The sequence below is a fragment of the Zeus faber genome (genome assembly GCF_960531495.2).
Source record: "Zeus faber genome assembly, chromosome: 9".
Lineage (NCBI taxonomy): Eukaryota > Metazoa > Chordata > Actinopteri > Zeiformes > Zeidae > Zeus > Zeus faber.
Window position 1 is genome coordinate 26,712,003 of NC_137197.1, and position 16,350 is coordinate 26,728,352.

At 44.4% G+C, this 16,350-nt stretch overlaps 2 protein-coding genes across 2 annotated transcripts; both read left to right on the forward strand.

Annotated features, from left to right (window-relative positions):
- Positions 1–1,826: 1,826 nt before the first annotated feature.
- dmac2 (distal membrane arm assembly component 2) lies at positions 1,827–4,570 on the forward strand (the record flags this gene model as incomplete). The annotated part of the gene is made up of 6 exons (XM_080006741.1): positions 1,827–1,844; positions 2,631–2,821; positions 3,353–3,433; positions 3,574–3,713; positions 3,826–3,985; positions 4,102–4,570. The coding sequence occupies 6 exons, from the start codon at positions 1,827–1,829 to the stop codon at positions 4,280–4,282; spliced, it is 771 nt and encodes a 256-aa protein (XP_079862867.1). The 3' UTR covers positions 4,283–4,570.
- An 898-nt stretch (positions 4,571–5,468) lies between these two features.
- On the forward strand, positions 5,469–15,405 carry sirt2 (sirtuin 2 (silent mating type information regulation 2, homolog) 2). Its single transcript, XM_080006339.1, has 16 exons — positions 5,469–5,602; positions 5,757–5,803; positions 6,298–6,349; positions 6,466–6,576; positions 7,090–7,131; positions 7,236–7,342; positions 7,581–7,637; positions 11,427–11,495; positions 11,731–11,860; positions 11,994–12,053; positions 12,448–12,503; positions 12,638–12,714; positions 12,991–13,042; positions 13,137–13,204; positions 13,287–13,353; positions 13,509–15,405. Exons 1-16 carry the CDS (start codon positions 5,587–5,589, stop codon positions 13,650–13,652), a joined length of 1,155 nt encoding a protein of 384 aa, XP_079862465.1. The 5' UTR covers positions 5,469–5,586; the 3' UTR covers positions 13,653–15,405.
- The last annotated feature ends 945 nt before the right edge of the window (positions 15,406–16,350 follow it).

Consider the following 16,350-nt stretch of genomic DNA (forward strand, 5'->3'; position numbering starts at 1 on the left):
GTAGCCTGTTGGCATCATATTCATATCCACAGTTCATAAGTTTTGAGTAATTTCCTCAAAACCTTTATGTGCAGTTTGTGACAATATTTAGCAAGGCCTGTTGAATACTCATTCCACCATGTGGCAGACACACTCTGTTTAATGCACTCTATATATCCTGGTCTGCCCTGCCTTTCTCTCTATGCACCATTAATCCTTCCTCTCCCTCTCACACGCACACGTATGCACGGATCTGATTTGTTGATTGTCTGCACCGGCAGCCGAGCTGTCTGTTGCTATCAGACGCATTATAGTTGCGGGCGACGCTTATATACATATGAAAGAAAGATAAGGAGAGAGTGTAAGGACATCTTAGTGAGGTAGTGTCGAAGGAAACATGGCGTGACTGGGAGGGGATTGGCGTGTTTAGTTTTCGTCTGAACATCTGCCGGAACATCTGGGCGCTGTGTTTCTGGGCTAGGCTTGCGTCTTGCGCTCGCTCGCGGAGGTGGGTGACCTCGAAGTACAAACGACTTAACGTTTGCTATAAACCACACGGCCTGCGTGCTGCTTCCCAAACACATCACAGAAGGGAGCCGGTTCAAATAATCTGATATTTTGTAGGAAGTCAGCTGGCTAAAAAGCAGAACTCCAAACTGGCCTAAATGGATAAATGACAATCTTACTACAAGGTGCAAGGTGCTATGCTCAACTAAATCGGCATCCTCAACAAGTAGTGTACATGCTTAGGTATAGCATATCAGAATCAGAATCAGTTTAGTCGGCCAAGTACATTTTGATGCACAAGGGAATTGTCTTAAAATGAACAAAAAAATAAATAAATAAAATAAACCTATTATGAAAAACTCACTTTTGAAATGCATGTGCACATACATTTGGGTCTCCGATGGGCCTACTACCACACAAACTGTGAAATAACCCAACTCAGTGCGTTTTGTGAGCTGCCTTTTTCATAAAACATGTGGCGAAGCAAGACGTTCAGATTTTGCGGCCCCTTCCTACCTCACTTGGTGCCACAGTAGAATTAGAACCGCCCCCCGTTTGAGTAACTCCACCCAAGGCTGGAAAATAAAAAGCGCTGCCGGGAACTGCTCCGTTGGCTTACAGAAGAGCACAAATACTTTAAAAGAAAGAGCAATTAATACCAACTGCCCATGAAGAAACTGCAGACGATTGAAAATGAAGGCTCAAATTTGTTCGGAAACAGATTTTGGTGGACTGATGAGGTGAAATCAGTGAAAGGTTACAGACTTAATACAACGGAACCCGAAAGTAAAGCTCGAACCTCATTGGCTCACGGAACCCGGAGCTTGTGCTCAAACACTATTGACTCACAGAACTCGGGGCCTCAGGAGGGAGGCACCACCCACTTAAACAGAGTGTCCTGGAACAGGATGGTTTTGAAGCATTAGAAGGGCTAGAATGCATACTCTCAGTGGTATTTTCAGCAACAAAAATTTTTTAAAATATGTTTTGGGGACCTCAGACACCCATATTAACTTGACGAAAAGGAGCATAATAGGTCCCCTTTAATAGTCTAAACATTTAAAAAAAAAAATTTAAACAAATTATAAAAGTGCTGAGTTGTGGTATGGTTGCTAGAATTGGCTGTGGGTATATAATAAAACATATACAGTATATATATTTTTTATTATTATTATTTGATGCAGTGAGGCGGGTCCGTGGTAATAACCAAGCCATCGGTAATACTATACGCGGGGTTACACGGGGGACACCTTGTGGTAGAATGGTGGAACAACAATCAAAATAACGAATCGAAAGCGTTCTGTTTGACCCTCGCAGCTTCCTGTTCAGTTTGAAACAACATGGCGGCTCCCTTAAAGGTGAGGTTACTGTCTTTTACCGAACAACGCTGTTAGTTTTGACAGTTATGTAATGATTTAAACGCCCACAAATGTTGGCGTGTTGATGAGAGTGGTACTGACACTTCTCTTATTGTAAAAAAAAAAAAACGTATAGACCTACGGTTCGGCGCTGTGTCGTTTAGCTAACCCAAATAAACCACAAATAATTAACAGTAATTAGTCAATGCCCCCTTTTAACAAGCCATGGAAGGGTAAACACAGCTGAAGCCAATGACATGTATGTGGGTTTGTGGGATGGTTAAACACGGCTGATGCTTAAAACACGAATCTCATCAACGCCTCAATGATCACACCCACCCCTATTGTTATTTTCAGCCTGTGGTGGCAAAAGTAAAATTACAAATGACTCTAGTAGAAGTGAAACTAGCACATTACCACTTCTACTTAGGTAAAAGTATATAATAACTTGCTCTTAAATGTACTCAAAGTATTAAAAGTACTCATTGAACTCGGGTGTAGCAGAGCCTATAATATGACATATAGTGCTACTGTTCCTTTTTCTGCAGAAGATCCAGTACTCGTGCATGTCGTGATTGCAATTTACAATGAAATGGTATAAGTGGTGTAAGTCATTTACAAATACCAATATAAATCCAGATTATTTTAACTGAAGTAATGTGACTGTATTAGAAATGTACAATACTCTACGGTTGTATTTGTTTGGAAACTGATGGATTGTTGTTGTGTTTTCCTCCTTCTTTGTATCACCAAACTCCCTCTTTCTTGTCATCCTCCGCTGCATAGTCCTTTCAAAGATGCTGCAAGTTGGCGGCTCTCCACTCAGGTGCGAGGCGACTGTTGAGCTCCAGTCCGGCGTATCCTCCCCCTCTGTACAAAAGGCTGCTTCTGTCGCTCACACAGCACTTCTATGACATCGAGATGCTCCTGAGCTGGAAGTCGGAGTCTAAGAACATGTCACTACTTAAAAAGAATGCGTAAGAATCAACCGCTGCGTCAGACTCTGGTGTCTTGAAACTCCAGATCTGATATGCAGTTCAGATCAATGCAAAGTTTTAAGTTCAATTAATAAAAAGTATGTTAAAGGATAGGTCTGCCATTTTTCAACACAGGTCTTATTAAAATGTTGGTTACCATAATTTATCACTGTCTCACATAACACAACCACACTGAATTCTTTATTATGGAACTGCAGCAGCTTCTCACTGTGCTTAATTGCGGTCCAACAGGGAAAACATTTATGCCCGACTAAGACGTGCATGACTATATGCTTATCGTTTAAGTAGTATATTTAAAAAAATGTAAGGCTTAGACATTTTGCCCCGTTGTACTATATTTAAGCACAGTGAGAAGCTGCAGCAGAGTGGTATGTTTCTCAGTAGTAAAGGCTTCAGCAAGGTTGTTGCTATGAACAGTTATAAATTATCCCAAACCAACAGACTTGGGTTGGAAAGGAGCCAACCTACTGTATCCTTTAACATTTTTTTCCCCTCAATTTTTCCTTGCAGTTACTACAGGTACACTCAGACGCACTACGGAGACAACATAGCATCGGCGTATTTTGTCTTGAATATGAAGGGAGCCTTTAGGTTTGTACCTTAGTTTGTAAGGTATTTTCAGTTTTATTTTCACTTTAGGATGAACTGAACTTAGTCAGTTTCAGGTAGACCAAATATAAAAATACATAGAAATATGCTTCAAACCATTCTTGCATATTTCCCATTATAAGGTATACTGGACAAACAGAGTGGTTTCGCACAGACCAGCGAGGCCGGTTTAACTGGGACTTTGTGAACCACAAAGACAGGACCCTGGAGGAGGTGGACATGAGCCACACGGACATCACCTACTTTGGACTACAGAACCTGGGTACCGAAATTCTGCTTAAAGCAGATTTTTCTCTTTTAATCTCTGTCCATGTGCCAGTGAGACAGATCTCTGATTATACTAACCAAAGTTTTTATACCCTGTCCATCGTCAGTGGGGAATCCTTTGCGCACTCTGTCATTTCGGGGATGCCCTGTCGTGGATGATTGGTCCCTGGCCAGGCTGCACGTGTTCCAGGACACGCTGGAGGAGCTGGACATCTCCCACTGCCCGCGCATCACCATAGGAGGGCTTGCGGCACTGAGGAACCTCAAGTAAATTCACTTAAAACACTTAAACAGCATGGCAGAAAAATCATCATTAATCACACAGTTGTTGAGTTAAGGTATTGGTGTTTTTTTTAATGTGTGTGTGTGTGTTTGTGTATCAGAGGACTCCGGCGTCTGGATGTGTCGTCCCTGCCCAGGATTAGCAGTCCCGGTCTGGTCATCATCCTGCTGGAGGAGATGCTCCCACATTGCCAAATCACAGCTACTAGCTACGACCTCAGCTTAAGTCAACAGACAGAAATGGATGAGGAGGACAAGAAGCAGAGGCAAGGGCAGAGGTAGATATAGAGAGGGAATATAGCCCAGAGAATAGGTGAGGGTTGGAAGGTCGGATAGAGTCGAGGATCGGGCTCCCGGAAATGAGACCCTCACACCAGGTAAGAGACTGGGACTTGCCAGAGTCAACTACACTGGAGTGAAACTGTCCTACAAGACCAGCAATAGAGTATCATGGCTGTTAATCAAGCAAACTGACTTTCTCCAGGAGGGTTGCATTGTTTTTCATTTAATGCTAACATGTAAATATGTATATTTGTAAATGCATTCAATAAAGATGATATCACATTTACCATGTAACTGTTGTGAAGTTTTATTTGTATATGAAACGATAGCGACGTGTAGCAGTCCAAAGGAGAAGCTTATGGTCTGTGGAAGCTTCTTAGGGTGAGGTTAAGCCCATAAAATCCTCTGAGAACAGATACCTTTGTCCTGTACAAGTGCCTGTACAGCTGGATTGGGACAAGATGACAACCAGCCAGACTCTGTATGTGGCTAAACTTTGTACACGGTCATATTTGATACATATTTTGTATAATGCGTTGTTAGTTGTAATGAAAGCTAAGCCGACGGGGCGGCTGATGCTAACAATTCCATAGCTGTGCGTTTTCCGTCATTGATTGGATTATAACATGCATCATGCTTTCACTTATTTATTTTTTTTTTTCTGTAAATTCTCGGTTAAAAACAAAAATGGCACACTATAGAACTGGAACTACACTGTGCCACGCCATTGTTCCAACAGCCCATGAAACACTAGATACTACATAGAGTGCAATCAATTTAAATGTGTTTTACACTGTACCAGAGACCTAGAGTCGCAATCGGATTTGCTTATTGATCAGGACCCGTTTTAAATACAAAGAACAAACACAGAAGTAATGCAATACAGTACAAACATGTCCCTTAAAGTGTATGCAGAGATCACAGGACATATTGTGACAGTCTAAACAAGATCAACATGTTATGTCCTTTTTAAACAAGTAATAATTGGAAATCACAAAGATTGTTTTATATTTTTTTTAACTTATAAAAGCAGTGGTGTTTTTCCCAGACATAAAACTTTTAACATTTTTAAATCGCCTCTGTGACGCTTCACCACGCCGCCGGTGGAGCCGAGAATCCGGTGTTCATCCGGGAATTGTTTCCCGGAAAAACACGGAATCTATTTAGTGACGGACCACAACAGACCCGGTCGGGCCAGCTGATGTTCGTGAAGTTGTTCCGTCTGGCTAATATTCAGGGCCATTTATTTTTGGATTAATTGTCGCAAGGACAATTGTGGTCGCAGGGCCTTGAAGGACGGATAAATGTCTAAAGCATCAGGTAGGCTTATTTCCATTTTATTGAGGAAATGTGACGGTAAATACTGCGGCCATCTGACGGCCGTAAGCCGCCCAGCGCTGCAGCACATCAGGCCAGATCTGGGGCGATGTGCTTGGATGTAAATAATAAAAGTAATTGTATTTTGCGTTTGTAGAACCTCCTATGAGAGACGAAGAGGAGGACTGTACCCCAGAACAACAGGTAATAAGGGGTAAACGCTTACCCCTTCCAGCAACTCCAGCTCTGCACACCCGACTGTAGTCAGTGGTATGGAATTTGGGAAGGTGTGGCTGGGAGTTGTTTGAGAGTGAAGCGATTGGTGCCGTGGGTCTAACGTCGCAGCCATGTTGTTTACCTGTCATACACTACACGCGGTTCACAGTACGTCACAGTGGTTCAATGGACACGTCAAGTTTTATTTCTATGGTCCTGAATCACAGTACAAGACTTACAGGGCTGAGCAAGCTTCACATTCTAGATAGAAATCAACACCATACCCCAGTGTAAACTCCCACCTGGGCAAGAAAAAAACGGTGTGCTTATGCTTAAAATGTGCTGTGTTTATCTAGACAGTCTATTGTGATGCCTCTGGTAGAGGTGTGGTCAGTATGACCGGGGTGGTTTTCGATTTTTTTTCTGTCCGTCACATAAAAAAAAAAAATGCTGTTTAACGCTTGCCATTGATTCCTTTGCAGAATCAATCCGGAGACAGCAGCGGAGAAGAAGAGGCCTCTGGAGAAGTGGAGAGTAACTGTCACTGTTTTCACACAGTCATTTACTATATACGTAATGTTTTTATATTTGATTGCTCCTACAATATTAAACTTCCTTATCTAACATAATCCTATTTTTTATTTTTTTAGTGGACTTTCTGCGTAACCTGTTCTCCAGCACGCTGGGCCTTGGCTCATCTGAAAAGGTTTTGGAGGATCTGACTCTGGAAGGGGTGGCACGTTACATTCAGAGTGGAAAATGTGCGCCTCTCTCCACCTCCATTTACGTTATATACAATATCTATAGATCTTTTATATATATATATATACACAGAGTATATATAGTCTTAAAGGTGCAGTGTGTAGAATTTAGTGGCATCTGGCAATGTGGTTGTAGATCGCAACCAACTGAATACCCCTCCTCATGGAGGTGCAAGAGACGTGAAACTTGTGAAAAACGTGAAAGGCCCTCTCTAGTGGCTACTGGAGAAGAAAAATGGCGGTGCAACATGGCGGCCCTTGCGAAGCGTACCCGCTCACTATGTAGATATAAACGGCTCATTCTAAGGGAACAAAAACACAATGACTCTTATTTTCATGGGATTATACACAAATTAAAACATACTTTTTATTATACTGAATATTATATTCCATTTCTGCCAAGTCCATTCTGTAAATTCTAACCGCTGCACCTTTATGAGCGTGTTGTGAATTATTTATTCCTGAATATTGATTTTCATTTGAAAGGCTTAGTGGTGTTCTGACTCCAAACAGGTAAAAACATTGTCTGCATGGTGGGAGCGGGCATATCAACATGTGAGTATATCTGCTTTGCTATAATTTAGGGCAATTGTTTACCTTTCTAATTTGAGTACTGTAAGTCAAATCAAAACATGCAATTTTCCACCCTCCCCGTAAAGCGGCCGGGATTCCTGACTTCCGCTCCCCAGGCACCGGCCTCTATGCCAACCTGCAGAAATACAACCTGCCCTACCCAGAGGCCATTTTCCAGATTGAATACTTCAAGGTGTAGTAAATGTTACAGCGTGGCTCTTTTGACATAAATAATGGATAAATAATGACGTGTGTGTGTGTGTGTGTGTGTGTGTGTGTGTAAAATAGATATACTGTATACTAATATAAATAATAGACAATGAAACTAAGAATATATTCAAATTAATATACACCTCATTGAAATAATAATAATAATCAATATTTGTCACCACATTGAATTGCTTCTCTGTGTCCTTCACATTACATCCCAGAAACACCCCGAGCCATTCTTCGCCCTGGCTAAGGAGCTGTACCCCGGACAGTTTAAGGTAAATGCAGCCTCGCTACTTCCTGCCGCGGACTTTACCTACTCTGCATGACATCAGTACATGACCACCCGTTGCTCAAAGTCATTTTATTTTGAGCCTAACACACTGCTTATAAGTATCTTAACTTTGAGATGTATATAAACGGACATTTACATACAATACTGTTTAGACTATAACTCTGGATTATATTATATTATACTATGCTACATTATACTATACTACTATACAATATTATTACCATATCATCATATTGCCATACTATGTTATATCATACTGTATACTGCTATATTGTACTATACTTTGGTCATTATACCACCCTGTATTATAAATCATTATGAATAGTGAACACTGTACTTAACTTAGCTATATTTAACCATACATTTCGTATCTTATCTAAAAGCCCCTTAGGGGCTACGCCCCTATCGGTGTTACTACAGAAATTCATCACGTGCACTCGCTTCAAGCCAATCAGGATGGAGCATTATAGCTTATATAAACCCTGCTTCGTCCCTCTTTTCCAATTCGGCTGTGACTGATATACAAGCGTTCATCTTTCTACAAGTTGAAGTACATAATCAAGATCATCGTCGTCAGTGATTTTACTCTTTAAAAATGGCTTCTCTACCAACTAGAGTCACCACTATGCACAGGGCTGACGATCGTGTGCGATGCCCACAGCAGATGCTTCATCTGTCTGGGAGTGGAGCATGCTGCCGCCAGCCTCATGGAGCCTGCCTTTCCGTCTCGTCCCGAACCCTGGTCCGGTCCCTCTGGGCAGACGTCTTTGGCCTCCACCTTTAGAACGCCTGTAGATTGGCCGCCAATGGCACCATTGGCCGCCAATGTGGGCCTGATGGTGCGTGAGTATGGGCATCGGGAGCGGACAGCGGAACCGATGGTCCCTGCTATGCCCATCCTCGACCGCGGGTCCTGTGCGTCCCCCTGTGAGGCCCGCACCTTGGTGTCCTCCTGCAAGGCCTTTACCAGGAACATTGTGGGATTTTAGGCGCAGAGGATGGGCTTCCCATGCCGGGATCCCAGGCGGGTCGCTGGCGCACTACTTCGTCCGGTTCTCAGTGGGATCCTGGGCATCCAGGAAACCACTGCTGCCGTTCACGAAGCACAAGTTACTGCCCTGCTGACCGACAAGATATGTGTTGTTGACCCAAGCACCAGCGGTGGCGACGTCTAGGCTTGGGCTGATATTCATCAATATAAAATATTGCGATATTTGCTACCATATACAATATTTTCACGTTATCAAAATATCGAGGCCCTCCCGCTGCCACACCTGCCGACCCGCGGGCCAGCACAGCGTGACCGTGGTCTACACCGCCCCTGGGGGCCCTCAAAAGGATGTACAAATGACAGTGCGAGAGGGGAAGCTCCGGTTTCGTCCACTTGCCAGCGAATGCAGTTGACACAGTGCAGGTCACTTCGGGGACTGTGTCCTGGGCATAGCACAGCTTACCCAAGATAAGGCAGGGCTGCCCACCCGTGACGCTGCGCACTATTAGACTAACATCTCAGTCGTAACTGCCATCTCGCGCCCGTGGCAAGCCATCAGTGCCAAACCCGTCCATGGCGTTCAAACAGGGGTGCGCGTCCAATCCTGAATCTAAGCACACTGAATCGCCACATAGCGACTCGGCTGTTTCACATGCTCACCATGAAGGTGTTGCTGCGGGTGAACCGCGAGGACAATTGTTGTGCAAGCATCAACCTGAAGGACGCCTACTTCCACATCCCGATAGCGATAAAGCACAGGAGGGTCCTCCATTTCACCTTTCAGTGGGTGGCCTACAACTACACCAGAGTACCGTTTGGCTACGCTTAGTGATGGCACTGACCATCTTGAAGCTGCTTGGGCCGCCGGCAGCAGCCCACGCAGTGGTGCCGTTAGGCCTCCTATAAATGCACAGTATTCAGCGATGGTTTGGAGGGCTGCAGTTGAACCTGGTGCGCCACGACTATGTTGCTTATGAATATGTATGCTGGTTGTGTCACGATCTCTTGGCAGATACCTAGCCTGACCCTCACGCAGGGTGTGCGTCTGTGTCGAGTCTCTTTTTACGCACCGGTTTTTATGGATGCCTCCCTGACAGGATGGGGCGGGACCTGCCGCCGTCAGGCGGTGAGAGGTGACCCACATCAACCTCCTGGAACTCGAGACTGTTACTGGTCCTGAGGCACTTCGAACCCCTGATACGGGGCCAGGATCTGCAGATCAGGTCAGACACCCTGGCTACGGTGGCTTATGTCAACCGCCAGGAGCGTGTGAGATCACCAGCGGCCCATTATACAGCTGAGAGGCTGTGGAGATTGGCGCTACTATGGTTCCTCTCTCTGTCGTCAAGCCAGATCCCAGGCCATCTGAACATGGGGGCAGACCTCATGTCACAAGGAGGCCCCCGCGAGGCAGAGTGGTGCCTCCACCCGAATGTTGTGCTCCAGCTTTGGAGATTATTTGGGACAGTGCGGTTGGACTTGTTTACATTGAGAGACACTGCTCAGTGACCCCTGTAGTTCTCCCTCCACGCAAGAGATGACCCCCCCTCAGTGGTGGATGCGTTTGTGTACCACCTGTGGCTGAGGGGTCTTCTTTATGCATTCCCACCGTCAGGGCTGCCTCCCAGACTGATGAAACGAGTGCATTTGAAGGAGCTGTTGGTGATACTGGTAGCGCCCGCTCATCCCGCAGCACTTTGGTTCACGGAGCTCCAACCATTAGTGGTGGCGGGCCTGTGGCAGATTCCCATGCACTGCTGTCGCAGGCCGGGGGCTGGGATGCCCTCTGTTGACCCGGTGCCTGAACAGCGCAGGCTTGAAAAGCGTCGACTGTCAAAGACTGTGATCTCCACCACAGTCCACTTCCCACCACAGTCCACTTCTTGACTACGCCGCCAAGTGTAACGTGTTTCAGTTGTGGTGCGTAGACAAGCAAGTTGACCCCCTGTACTGCAGTATCATTCCTATATAGGAATTCCTGCAGTCTCTCAGGAACAAGCAGTGGCCGGCGTCCACCGTCAGGGTTTACGCGGCGGGGATTTTGCCTTGTCATGAGGGTTTCGCTAACGGGCCGGTGTTTAGCACCCGCTCATGAAGCATTTTCTAATAAGGCTGCGACACATGCGTCTTGTGACGCAAGCGGTTGCCCCTCAGTGGGACTTGGACCTGGTTTTGCATGCGCTCTGTAGCGCGCACTTCATACCTGTCTTACTTGCTCTGTGTATACAGTGTGCAAGGAGTTAGTTGCTTCCCAATGGCCCTTCAGTGGGGCACGATAGATAGCCAAGGTTGCAGTGTGTGCATGCAGCGTGTCCAGGTCCAGCGGGGAGTATAGTATCGGGGGGCTCTGCCCCGGCACATCAAGAGGGGCTAAGGGGCGAAGCCTCCTGAAATGGAATGAGAGTTACTGTAGCTTTGTAACTACAGTTTTGTGAAGGAGGCGTTGCCCCTTAGGATCTTATACTCCACTGGACCTCATCAGTCTTGCTGAATTGGTTTCAGACGACGAAGAGGGGCACTTCCGGGGTTTATGTAGGCTATGGTCATGAATTTCAGTAGTTCCACTGTTTCCGCGAACACAAAGCTGAAGTAAGTCTCGTTTTCTATTAGAAAATGTGTTTGGCAGGATGAGAAAAATGATTTAAAAATTTGCATTAAACTTTTGTTAAAATTCCCCTTCTTACACTGACTCCTATACTTATGTAAATATGAACAAATGGAATCTTGCTCGCAAAGAAATCAACTTGTTGTTTTATTAGCGTTTGGTGTGTTTTTTTAAAGCCAACAGTTTGCCACTACTTCATGAAGCTGCTGAAGGACAAGGGGCTCCTGTGGCGCTGCTACTCTCAGGTAATTTGCTCTTTCAAGTCACAGTGATCTTACCGGGTCCTTGAAATGCTTGAATTTTGTCCTCAGAAATGTCAGTGCTGGAATACCTCGAAAATAGCACTTTTTGTTCCAAAGTGCTTGAAAAGTCCTTGAAAATGAAAAAATAGTGCTTAAAAAAGTACTTGAAAGTTCTTTAATTTCATTTTGTAATTTCTGAATGAACCCTGAAGTCGATCGGTTCGTCCTGTGCGTTCAGAATATTGACACCCTGGAACGCGTGGCTGGGCTCCAGGGGGGGGACCTGATCGAGGCCCATGGCACCTTCTACACCTCCCACTGTATCAGCTTCTGCTGCCGCAAAGAGTACAACCTGGACTGGATGAAAGGTGCGGGTTGTGGGGTCTACCAGGTTCCCACGGCCTTTTCTTTTGATTGCTTGTGAATGTCAAATGAAAAATGTTAGTGATACTGTTGAGGAAGGTTTTATGTTTTCTTACACTCTAACTGGAAATTCCACAGAGAAGATCTTCTCAGAAGACATCCCCAGATGTGACAAATGCAGCAGTCTGGTCAAGCCAGGTCCGTCTCCTTTTGTCGCCTCTTTTTTTGTGTTTCTGTCAACTGACATTTTCAGTCATTTAGATAGATGGACAGATACTTTATTCATCCCCAAAAGGAAATTGCAGTGTCCCAGCAGCTCACATCGTCAACACAATAGGCAAAATAATAATAAAACAACACAATACAAATATGAAAAAAGAAAAGGCCAATATGTGGAAAATTTGGAATAAAAAAGAAAAAATCTTTAATAAACATTTTACAAGGCAATATACACTAAATGATAAACAACAGATATAACACAACAGAAAAAACAACAAAAAAATACAAACCTTTTTATTTTTTGTTGTAGCATAGAAAAGAAATGGGAACCTGATCAACGTCATATGTATTGTTCTCCATCCCCTCCATTCAGACATCGTCTTCTTCGGAGAGAACCTCCCGGTGCGTTTCTTCACTTCGATGAAGATGGTAAGTGGTGGTAAAAATTCTAATTACAATATTTGTGCCGAAATGAAGTACTTTAACATTCAAATGACGCCACTCCTCTGTCCCCCGTCCCCTCGTCTCTGTTTCTCTCACTTTTCGTTTCTTGAAACTGTCAGGACTTTCCTCGGTGCGACCTCCTCATCGTCATGGGGACGTCACTGCAGGTTCAGCCCTTTGCCGGTCTAGTCGGCAGGTACTACCTCAGCAGAAATCCCTGGATAGTTGTTCCATATCCACATTTTTTTTTTTAGCCCTATTCACCCCCCACTGAACGCACTGGTTTCATCCAAAATGTCTCAGTTTTTGCTGTATTCATCGAATATCACATTTTCTACCATCTATAGTTTATGCTCTTATTGTGTGTGTGTGTGTGTGTGTGTGTGTGTGTGTGTGTGTGTGTGTGTGTGTGTGTGTGTGTGTGTGTGTGTGTGTGTGTGTGTGTGTGTGTGTGTGTGTGTGTGTGGTCCAGGGTTTCCAAAAGCTGTCCCAGGCTGCTCATTAACATGGAGAAGGCCGGAGAGGTAAATTCCCCCTTTCCATCCACAAACTCTAGGGTTTATCCTCTCGGTGCTCCTGTGTGGAAGACATGCAGACCTATGTTCCCTGTATTTGTAGGCCGACCCGCTGTTTGGGATGTTAGGGTTTGGAGGAGGGATGGACTTTGACTCGGACAAGGCCTATAGGTGAGAGGCACCGGAGTGTCTTTACCCTTTTCAAAGACAGTTATGGCGGTGGTCGTGATCAGTGTGTTCTTTCTCTCTCCAGGGATGTAGCCCACATCAGTACGTGCGACGACGGCTGTTTGGCTCTAGCCGAGCTGCTTGGATGGAAGGTGGGCAATCTAAATGTTTAATTCCTGCTAAAACGGGCCTGAAGCTTGTGCTTTGTCGGAATATGATGAGCACTACTTTGAAAAAGTCCTATATCTAAGTCTAATATCAGAAATATCTCTCTCTCCTCTCCTCTCCTCTCCTTCATCTCCTCCAGGCGGAGCTGGAAGAGATGGTGAAGCAGGAACACGCCAGGATCGACAGTCAGGACCAGAAAGAGAAGGCCGGCACCAGCGGCAAGGGCGCCGCCACGAAGCCCGGTCCGGCCTCAGTGGCTCCAGAAACCAAAAAGGAAGAGTGAGCGATGGGACGGTTCCCTTCTCCAATGGAGTCTTCTCAAAAAAAGAAAAGGAAGTGAGGGAACCTGGCGCGCGCTGGCAAGATGTTTCTACAGTGAGATCCCAGACGTTTAATCCCCGGGAACAAACCAGGACGACTTCCAATATCTCTGTAATTCACACTGTGGTTCTTGTTAATTTGCACTTTACTAATATTGCTCCACTCACCGAAAACTGTTTATACAACACGCATATCTTCATACTTGTCTGTTCCCGGGTGGTGGGTCATTCTGTGCATGAAAACATAAATAACCAACTCCATAACCATCTGAGGGTGAGTGGAAAAACTGTAGCCCTGCTAAAAGTTTCAAGTTGAACGTGCCCAAATGTGTTTGTTTGATTTGCGGTTTCATAAAAAGAAATGCTTGTGAACTCTGTGAACTACCTTAGCTGACCAATGAGCTTACTAGGTCAATGAATATGGTTGCCAGCTTTGTGTGGTTTTCACGCCAAATAGGGCTGTGAGATGCATTTTAGTTTGTAAACTTTTGCTCTCGGGGAACCCATGCGGGTTATTTAGCAGAAGACCTCCGCAGCTTAGAGATGCCAATTATTGACTTTTAGACAAGTAGTTTAGAATAAAGTCTGGAAAATAGAATGCCTGACAGACATTCTGGCCGACAAAAGAACCCAATGATTATATAGACTACAACTAAAAAGGTTAGAATCTAAATTGAACACTTTACTTTGCACGTGAGAGAGAAAAAGAGAGAGAGAGTTTGTTTGATGCATCTGTCTGATGCTTTGTGTGTCTGACGGCGTCATTGCCGTGCAATAATAGTGAGCGTATTTTATTGCACTATAATATATTATAACAGATAGTGATTTTTTTTTGTTTGATAATTAAAAAGAAATTGCTCTATTAAATTGTTTTGAACAGTTTTGCAATTTCTGTATGATGTAGAAACCCTGTCATTGAGTTTAAAGGCAAACAGCAAATTATCAGTATGATTAGTGAACTGATGCAGTGCTGCGCCAGGTGTAAATATAATCCTATAATAACATTTGATAATGTACATATTTTAAATCTGCAGTAAAATTTTAACGAACAACATATTGTCAGATGTTGTTTTTTTTAGTTTTTTTTATTATGTTTCCTTTCTGCCCTCAATTCTTGTGGAAAATGTGGATTATTTGATTAGAAGGCTTTCTCTAGTTTATATTTCTTTCATTAAATGTAACTTTTTTAATGAGCAACACATGCTAGATAAGACTTTGTTAAAAAAAGAATTAAAAAACAAAAAACAAAAAAACCTGAAATCAGAACACAACATCCTCTTAACATAAAAGCTCCTCTTGTAATTATTCAAATTGAATGCATAAAGCATGAATGTGGATGTTGAAATATGTAGAATGGTGAGAAGGGTTTATATTGAGGAGTTGCTCCCATTGACTATTTGTGTCTCGGGCTGATGTTTGCAATATGTTCTTACCTTAAATTTAACATTTAACAGTGAAAAGATGAAATGCTGTGCTTGGTTATTCGCTTGGTCAGGGTTCGGCTGTGTTGGTGTAGATAACGTTTGCAGGAAATGTGGTTGTTTTTTTTTTTGCAGTCAGAGATGATGGTTTGTAACAGGAAGTAACAAACAAAAAAACTGTTGGTCTTGTTACAATGGAAACGGTGTTGACCAATACTGGCGTCCGCGCTTCTCTGTCGGGGACATTTGTACCAGCATACCTGCGAGTTCATGAAATAAAGAGGCCAACCCTGTACACCCATTTTTCCACATTTAAGTTTTTTAATTTTATCATTGTTTTCAGGATGACAATCGACATGATCTTACAGTTATGGAAACCCTCACGACCAGTTCTCCATTTTAAAGCCTCTTATCGTGTCTCACCTGTGTAGAAGCTAGACGGCACTCTGGAGAGCCAAAACAAAACCTCAAAAAGAAAAAGTCACCAAATACCTCTGTCATCTCTTCCCTTGAAGGTTCTCTGAGGCAGATCAACCACATGAAGCCTTGATGGGGGTGGGGTGCACACAAAAAGCACTTGTCAAAAAAGCATAAATGAAAGTAAGTGCGATGCCGCCGTAGACAATAGAAGGAAGACGGGGCGAATCGTCGGCCGACAATGAACTCGCACAGCGATGCTCTTCTGGAGACGTTTCTGAGGTGACCTTCCTACTTTTTGGCCCGGTTATGCAACGCAGCACCACGGTGGCACTTGGGGTGTGCGAGGGATTACAACATGAGGCGTAGTGTGCAACTATAAAGCAAGGGAGGGGAGGATTCATCGCGTGCCACCGCTGTCTGCCGACAATATGTAAGTACGTTTTTATTTTTTCTACCTTGTTTCGATAGCTGTTTATATTGTTTAGGCTTCCGCCTTTTTTCACAGGTTCGTCTATAATTTGTCCTCGGTGCTAAGAAACAAACATTTGTGTCACACCAACTTTGCGTGAGGCCTCCGCAGCTCAGGAAGTGGAGCGGGTCGTCTGCACGAGTCACTTCTAAGTCTGGTTTCTCCAGGGCGGGGAGAAGTCAGATCAACGGGACAACGGCCATTCTGTGGAGGAGCAGCAGTGACGGCGCCAATAGCCCTCCCGTTCCCCCGGCCCTGGGCCAGCTGAGGGCATGCCGGGGACTCTGGTGCCCCCCGGTGCCCTGGGACCGGGGGTCGGCCCATGCCATCCTGCTGGGCAGGCCCGCCGGA

Bases quoted from the DNA above. Each gene is read 5' to 3' on its own strand.
- sirt2 (XM_080006339.1), top strand. The intron at 12,504-12,637 runs GTAAGTGGTGGT...TGAAACTGTCAG, and splicing joins TCTTCACTTCGATGAAGATG to GACTTTCCTCGGTGCGACCT. The intron at 12,715-12,990 runs GTACTACCTCAG...TGTGTGGTCCAG, and splicing joins TTTGCCGGTCTAGTCGGCAG to GGTTTCCAAAAGCTGTCCCA.